This window comes from Cryptomeria japonica, unplaced genomic scaffold (assembly GCF_030272615.1).
Source record: "Cryptomeria japonica unplaced genomic scaffold, Sugi_1.0 HiC_scaffold_2262, whole genome shotgun sequence".
NCBI classification, from domain to species: domain Eukaryota; kingdom Viridiplantae; phylum Streptophyta; class Pinopsida; order Cupressales; family Cupressaceae; genus Cryptomeria; species Cryptomeria japonica.
Genome location: NW_026730524.1, coordinates 1 through 8,332, shown reverse-complemented (window position 1 = coordinate 8,332; position 8,332 = coordinate 1). Strand labels below are relative to the sequence as shown.

The 8,332-nt window shown below is 31.4% G+C and overlaps 1 protein-coding gene across 1 annotated transcript; it reads left to right on the top strand.

Moving 5' to 3' along the window:
* The first annotated feature begins 326 nt into the window (after nucleotides 1–326).
* On the top strand, nucleotides 327–3,548 carry LOC131873573 (B3 domain-containing protein REM9-like). The gene is made up of 4 exons (XM_059216403.1): nucleotides 327–443; nucleotides 2,664–3,036; nucleotides 3,127–3,206; nucleotides 3,300–3,548. Exons 1-4 carry the CDS (start codon nucleotides 327–329, stop codon nucleotides 3,546–3,548), a joined length of 819 nt encoding a protein of 272 aa, XP_059072386.1.
* The last annotated feature ends 4,784 nt before the right edge of the window (nucleotides 3,549–8,332 follow it).

The window sequence follows — 8,332 nt, the reverse complement described above, 5'->3', positions numbered from 1 at the left end:
CTAATCAATTACAACATTTTATTTTATGCAAGTGAACAATTAATGATCAAGAAAAGAAAAAAAGAATAAACAATCTGTTCACATCTCCATCATGTAAAAATTGAAATTCTTACAATCATCACTAATTATTTAACTATGTTGTCCTTTTCATGATTGCAGGTAATGCAGTAACATGTAATTTTGTAAAACTATTATCCTCGATTGCCTCTCTTTTTCATAATTGCACTCATTAATTCACACCCCTTTTGGATGTTAAATTTATATTCTGGATCTCATTCTTAAAAATCTGAGTAGAGGAGATCAAGAAGAAGAAGGTGGTATTATCAATGGCTGCATGTAAATATTGCACCTACAAATGTCTGTGTATTCATTCATCTTCGGCTTTGGGTTCTCATGTAGCTTCATTTTACAAGGTCATGGTAGGGGACTTCTCCTCTCAATTGGTGAGTGAAAATATTATATTAATGTCTTCCTCTTCTTTTCAATTGTAACTCAATAGTTTTGCAAACAAATCTTAGAGATATAGAAATCCCAAATTGTAACCAAGGTCAATCCCAATTGGTTTGCTTCCCCATTTGTAAAACCTTCAACAATTGTTGTTCAGTGGTGACAGAGTGTCATTATTTTGATCTGCATTGCTCCGCATTGTAATATCTTATTCTGCGGATATGGAATTATGTTTGTGATGTTGATGTGTATTCTCAATTCAAGTGGTTCATGATTTGGAGGTCCACAAGTGATTTTCCCAGGATAACAGCCATTGCAGTTTATGTTCTTGAGGTCCGATATAGAGATAATGACGATTCTAGTCATTTGTCTTGGTGTGGATGTTGTGGTAGTAATTCATGATGCTTGTGGATTTTTTTGAATTGTGTGCATGTTGTGTTGTTGGTTCATATTGATCGTTGTGCGCGTAATTGATGATTTTCTCTGGTGTGTTATTGTTCTTCATGTTTTTTGGCCGGCCCAATACTTGTGGTGTGTTGTGGACGTTCGATGCATAATTCCTAGAGGTGTAGCATGTTTGAGGTGGTAGAATTGGGTCCATGCTATGTCTTAGCCAACATTTCTTGATTTGCATGTGATATTGTAGTGTGTGTGGTTATATTTTTGTAATTAGGTGGTGAGTGTTGAGCCGACCTTGATGATCTTGACAAGGTTGATGTCATGTATAAATAAATGTAATATCTTTGTAATTGTGTGTATGTGTGGATGAGAATCAAAATGTGTGTGAGTGAATAATATATACATCTTTCAGAGGTAGAGAAGAAGTGTGAAGAAGGAAAAGAAAGTTGTCATGTGCTTAATCAAAACTGTAACCAAGCATTAAGGAGATGCTATTCTATAGTTCATGATCTTCCGGATGTGATCCGAATCTGCTTGTAAGACATTGAGTCTTCCCTAGGTTGCTAATTATTCAAAGGAATCTAATTGTTTTGAGACAGCGAAGAAATTCAACAAAATTATGTATGTAATTATATTATACAATGACATTTGTCTCAATAAATTTTTTTAAATACTTAATCATATAATGTTAAAATTCATTTATATTTTCCCTATATTTTTTTTATATACTTAATTATGTAATATTAAAATTATATTTTTTCTATAATTTTGTATTGGCATATTCTTTCAACCTCTTAGGAGTGTGCAAGTGTAGATTTTTTTTATATTATACAATTTTATCAAAAACATCTTAATCTAAATTAAATTTATTTAAATTAATATTACAAATATTTATGCACCAAATTCTCGAGATTTACTTCGAAAAATCCTGAGAGTTAAAGAATGTGCCTTGAATACAAACTATGTTCTCATTGGCCTCATTTTTCCATGATTAAACAATCTGTTCACACCTCCATTGAAATTCTTACAATCATCACTAATTCTTTAACCATGTCTTGTCCTTTTCATGATTGCAGGTAATGCACGAACATGATTAAATATCCTCGATTGCCTCTCTTTTTCATAATTGCACTCATTAATTCACACCCCTTCTGGATGTTAAATTTACATTCTGGATCTGATTGAGTTTACAGGTTCCAAATTTTGAAATCTGAGTAGAGGAGATCAAGAAGAAGAAGAAGAAGAAGGAGGTGGTATTATCAATGGATGCATGTAAATATTGCACCTACAAATGTATGTGTATTCATTCATCTTTGCCTTTGGCTTCTCATGTACCTTCATTTTACAAGGTCATGGTAGGGGACTTCTCCTCTCAATTGGTGAGTCAAAATCTTTCATTAATGTCTTCCTCTTCTTTTCACTTGTAATTCAATAGAGTTTTGCAAACAAATCTTAGAGATACAGAAATCCCAAATAGAAAACATGCTGTGTTTTTTTTCAAGGTGATTAAGTCTTGTATTAATGTCTTCCTGTTCTTTACACTTTTTAACTCAGTAATGTCGAGGCAATAGACAAGTTCAACCATTGATTGGATTGCAGTTATGTCTGCATCCATCCCAAGGTTTCACTTACTGCAAACACAGAGATTGTATTTTCCAAACACATTTAACAGAAATAGTTGGTGAACACGATCATGGAGATGTTTACAAAGAAAGAGCAAAATATTTGATAATTAGTGATTTATGCTATTTTTCTGTTATGTGCAAAGAAGATTTCCTTTTGGGTGGTTCTGTTTAGGATTGAATTAAATTTTGCAGGAAATCCCTGGCGAGTTTGCAGGCGGAATGAATTGTAAAACTGCGATTCTGATGGGGCCAAGTTGTAATTTGTGGCATGTAAATGTAAAATTCGGCTCTACTGGTGCTGCTGCTTTTACAGATGGATGGCAAGCTTTTGTTTCTGACAATCGTATAAGAGCAACAGACATTCTTGTTTTCAGGCATGCCAGGGATATAGATTTTGTTGTGCAAGTCTTTGGTGCAATTCCACGTGAAAATGAACATGATCATCCTCAACAAGAAATTTGCAGTCAAAACAAGGAAATTGAAATTGTCTTAGTAGATTCTTCCACTTCCACGTCGTCTGCACTTCCAAACGTTGAATCTCCCTCATTTATGAGGGATAATTCAGGTAAGAAGAAAGTTCAAAGATTTTGCAAAACTGAAAGATTGTAAGTCATTTTGTTTTCTGAAAATATACTCATGTGTCTCCTCCATGCAGTTGTCAACCCTGGGAAAAGTACAGAAGCAATGTTTTCATTGACCTTAACCAAGAGTGCAACATCCCAAAATTTTCACCTCGTAAGATTTTTTGTTTCTATCATTTGAATTGAGGTTAGTGCAGTGCAGTGCAGTTTAGGATAAAATGAAGTCAAGTGATTTTTTATGTTACAGACCATTCCACGTGATTTTGGAGAGCGGTGGTTACCAAAAAAGAGAGTAGAAGCAAGATTTGTGCATCACAAGAATCCTGGAGAATGGCGGCATATGGTGGGAGTGTTTAATAAAGGAAAGACATATGGAGTAAGATGGAAAGAATTTGCCATCGATAATAAGCTGCGTAAAGGAGACAAATGTGTTTTTAAGTTGATAAACGCAGTCAACTACATTTTCATGGTCTATGTTAACACACAAGATTTGTAATTAGTTTGTGTTAGATTTGTAATAACTTTTGTTTTAAATAGAAACATCAGAACAGATGTATATTCCTGACTAGTAATTAGATCTATGTTAGCTTTTCTAGAGCAGTCAAAGTTCTACCAAAAGATTACTTAAGACTCGATAACAATAGTTACCTCTGTTGCCTGCAATTTTGTAAAACTGTTGTAATCAAAATTAAATATGCACTTCAACTTTTTATTAAACAAATGAATGATACTTAGTAGCTGCATGCAATTCCTATGCTGTTTTAGATAGTTTTTGCAGTCCAAAACAATTGTTTGATGTTGCATAATGGAAATAACCACTTTATATGTTATTTTTATATTTAAACATCATGGAAATAAAGTTAAATTATAATTGGAATAATGATATTAAGTGAATTCAATTTTTACAATATCAATGCAAGGCAAGTTAGAAAGAAATTGTGTTTATCTTCACCTTCATTAGTACGAAATCCACTCACCAGAAAGAGTTTTTGGGTTTGTCCAACAACTACTTTCACTATGTAGGTCATGAGGATATTTTAGCAATATTAATCTTGATTTGGATGATGTATTCTTAGTTTATCAAATTATATGTCTCAACTCCACAGTTTTGTCATTTTTTATTGATCCACATTTCATGAGTAGTAGTTCACAAGAACTATCTCTCACTAGTATGAATGGTCCACTTAACACTAATTGCATCTATCTGATGCTTATAGGGGTGAAGCAATGAAACTTACCAAGACGTCGCCCATTTTGGTACTACTCTAACTCTAACACACTTAAGCATGGAATTTTCCCCAAGATAAAGCCCACTTAATTGGCTATCCCATTTGCAAAACCTTCAAGTGTTGTCCCTTTGAAGAATTCATTGTAAAGCTCCCCTACTCATTCATTTACATTTAGGTGACATGTTTTGTAGCATATCAAATTATATATATTTTTAATCAAGACTCAACTATGTAATTTTGAGTCAATCTTTATCAACTCATATTTAATGAGTAGTGGTTCACAAGGGTGAAATATTGGAACTTCTTGGGAGGTCACTAATCCTTGTATTACATCAACTAAAATATACTTAACCTTGGAGTTTCTCCCAAGGTCAATCCCAATTGGTTTGCTTCCCCATTTGTAAAACCTTCAACAATTGTTGTTCCTCAATATGGCTCATGCATTATAAAGCTCCCTATCTTATTCATTACATGTTTAGTGGTAATTTTTGTAGTATATGAAATTATATAACATAATCTCAAAATTCAACTATCTACATAATATCAAGTCGATATTTATTGACCCATATTTCATGAGTAGTTTCCTAGAAGAGACCATATTTAATAAACATGAATGGTCCTCTTAGAGATCAATGCATCTAAATGATGATCAAAAGAGTGGGGCATCAAGATTCATGGGATATCATCCATCCCAATACTACTATGACTATAGTGTACTTAACCATGGAGTTTTCCCAAGACCAAAACCGCATAGCATGTTAGTAGGTGTTGTGCCTTATAAAAAATTCATTGTATATCTCCCTAACTCATTGATTTACATTTAGGTTGTGTTTTTCATAGTGTATGATAAAATTATATGGTCTTTTAGTTTGATTCAATTACATATTTTTTAGTCAAACTTTATTGGCTCATATTTTATGAGGGGGGGTTTATAAGAACTCAAATTTAATCATGAACATGAATGGTCCTCTTGGCTCATATTTCATGAGTAAGAGTTCATAAGAACCCATCTTTCATGAGCATGAATGGTCCACTTAGCTCTTGTTACATCAAGATGATGTGCATAGGGGTGAAGCGTTGGTGCTTCTTAAGATGTCATCCATCTTGATACTATCAATAATAAAATCATTTTCACAAGAGAAGAATGTAATAGGAAATAAATTGTACATACTTGATAATAATAAGCCACTTCAAGGGTGAAAGCCGAGTCAAATTATTCAACAAAAACATAAATCACAATATGATTAAAATAAACTAACCATTAGCTCATATATTAAAATGCATAGATATTTTAAATAAAGATATCTAAAAGATGTTGAGAGATATCAATATTGAGGTTTCTATACTAAGTTATCTATGTATTTAAGATATCCATAATAGTTTAAGTATACATATTATTAGATGTTACTTAACCATTTTTTAAGTTGTTATGAATAAATATATATTAAAATTTGTATAATTGAGGGTGTTCCTTTAATTAGCTTAGATTAATATAAGAAAAACTCTTCTTTACAATATCTATGTAAATATTATTTTTGTTAATGTGAATCTAAACTACTACATATACGCATTAATGTACTCCCCAATTTATAGTATCCAAAGTATTGACAATTGGCAAACAATAATGTGTGATGCTACTTTTCATGGTTATTGGCATCAACAACAACATTTCTCTTTTAGCCTAGATGTTTTGGTTTTTTGAGACAACATGTATGAGACTAATGTCATCTAATTGATATGGTTAACTTCTAAGATTGTTTTCATACATTCTATCACATCTAATCATTAATATTGAAATTTTTGTTGATAATCATGATGATCCTTTATATATTTTATATTAAATTTTACATATTATAACTATAATTTTTATCTTGTTTTCTATAATATTGGAAAAAAAAAACTATCTCACAATTTATGAAGTATATATAAACATATTGTAAATAAATGCATTTAAAAATGTGTGTGTGTTTGTGTGTGTGTGTGTGTGTGTGTGTGTGTGTGTGTGTGTGTGTGTGTGTGTGTGTGTGTTTAAAAGAAATTATCAAGTTAGGACCCATTGACTTAGAACTTAACTCTTTGACAACATGAATCCCCCCTATAACCTCTTGGGATACCAAAAAGCCCGAACTGAATAAATATTAGATAAGAAATGAAATATCTATACAAATTTTTAATAATAATAAGAATGTACTAATTATTAAAGATTCACAACTCTTGAAAAATAAAAACTATCCATTTATACCAAAATACAATTGTATACAAACTAGATTAAGTCTATCATGGTCAACCTTGAATAGGAGTTTTCTTAACCTTATCCAGACTCAAATAAATAAATAATGCTCTAATTTTGAAATACTTTGAAGGTTAGAAGTTGTAACCTGATCACTCATTTCCACACTAATGTACCTTTACAACAAAATAAAATAAATGCCCAACATTCTTTCCAAATTGTAAAGTGCCTTACCACAACACGCACGTGCACACACACACACACACACACACACACACACACACACACACACACACACACACACACACACACACACACACACACACACACACACACACACACACACACACACACACACATACATACAGACATACATATGTATGTATGTATGTATGTATGTACGTATGTATGTCTGTATACACACACACATATACAGATATATATACATATAGATGTATACATATATACATGTATTGTCACAACCCTCCTTTATCACTTTTCATTTAAATACAATTCTATCATATTTTTGGATAAGCTATTTAAATGATTGAATAAATGTTATAAAAAGAATGAAAACAATAATACACACACACACACACACACACACACACATGGAAAATATATATTATTTTTATTTATTTATTTTCCACTTCCAATTATGGCACATGTTGTAGGAAGAATAAGAAGCTTCTAGAGGATTCTCCACCACCTTGCATGTAACTCCCCCACTAAGTTTAATCAATTTGCATGAAGTCCAAAATTGGGAAAGAATCTCCTTTTTAATTAAATTTTCTAGATAGTGGAATAGAGGGATTTTTCTTATAAAATTGTATGCAAGTTTCAAAGAAGGGGGTTGATTATGTTTTGAAAAAATTTCCCCAAGTTTTAGAAGTAGATCTTCTTTGGTAGTCTCATTTTCGTTGCAGGAATTTTAAGTTGTTGTTTGAAGGATTTCTCTCAAGTTGCAAGGAAGGATCATAAGGATAGCTAGTGGATTCAACATCAAGTTCGATAAACCAGGTTCTCTCCTTGTTGTTTTTTTTCTACATTCACTTATGAGGAATTCGTAATATCAAAAAAATATAGTTATAGATCTTCCTTTATATAAAGAAATTTTAGATTGTAAATCTCTTATTTAGGGATAAATAATAATGATAATGCTTTCATAGAGTGCATGTAAAAGATAGTTTATTTATTTATTTTATTTCCCTTAAGAAAATATGCACATGATCTTGCTTTTTGTTTTTTCCAAAGATTTTAGCAAAAAGAAAATCATATTCCTTCATTTGTTTGACATCTCTTTTTCTAAGATTAAAATTCTTCCCTGTGTGATTTGAGTCTTTATTTCTTCCCTCTAATTCATTTCTCTGGTTCTTCGAATGGAAATCTGAATCTCATTCTTCAATCTCTCTGTGATTATTTTTAAATCTCTCTGTGAGTATTGTAAATCTCTCTGTGATTCATTTTAAATCTCTCTGTGATTATTTTTAAATCTCTTTGTGATTATTTTAAATCTCTTTGTGAGTATTTTAAATCTCTCTGTGAGTATTTTAAATCTCTCTATGATTATTTTTAAATCTCTCTGTGATTATTTTTAAATCTCTCTGTGAGTACTTTAAATCTCTCTATGAGTATTTTTAAATCTCTCTGTGAGTATTTTTAAATCTCTCTGTGATTATTTTTAAATCTCTCTATGATTATTTTAAATCTCTCTGTGAGTATTTTAAATCTCTCTGTGAGTATTTTGAATCACTGTGAATATTAGTTTAATAAAATCCTCCTGTGAATACTAGAAATGAATACTGGAAATAAACAATTCCC

Bases quoted from the DNA above. Each gene is read 5' to 3' on its own strand.
- LOC131873573 (XM_059216403.1), top strand. From the start codon at position 327: ATGGCTGCATGTAAATATTGCACCTACAAATGTCTGTGTATTCATTCA. The intron at 3,037-3,126 runs GTAAGAAGAAAG...TCCTCCATGCAG, and splicing joins ATTTATGAGGGATAATTCAG to TTGTCAACCCTGGGAAAAGT. The intron at 3,207-3,299 runs GTAAGATTTTTT...TTTATGTTACAG, and splicing joins CATCCCAAAATTTTCACCTC to ACCATTCCACGTGATTTTGG.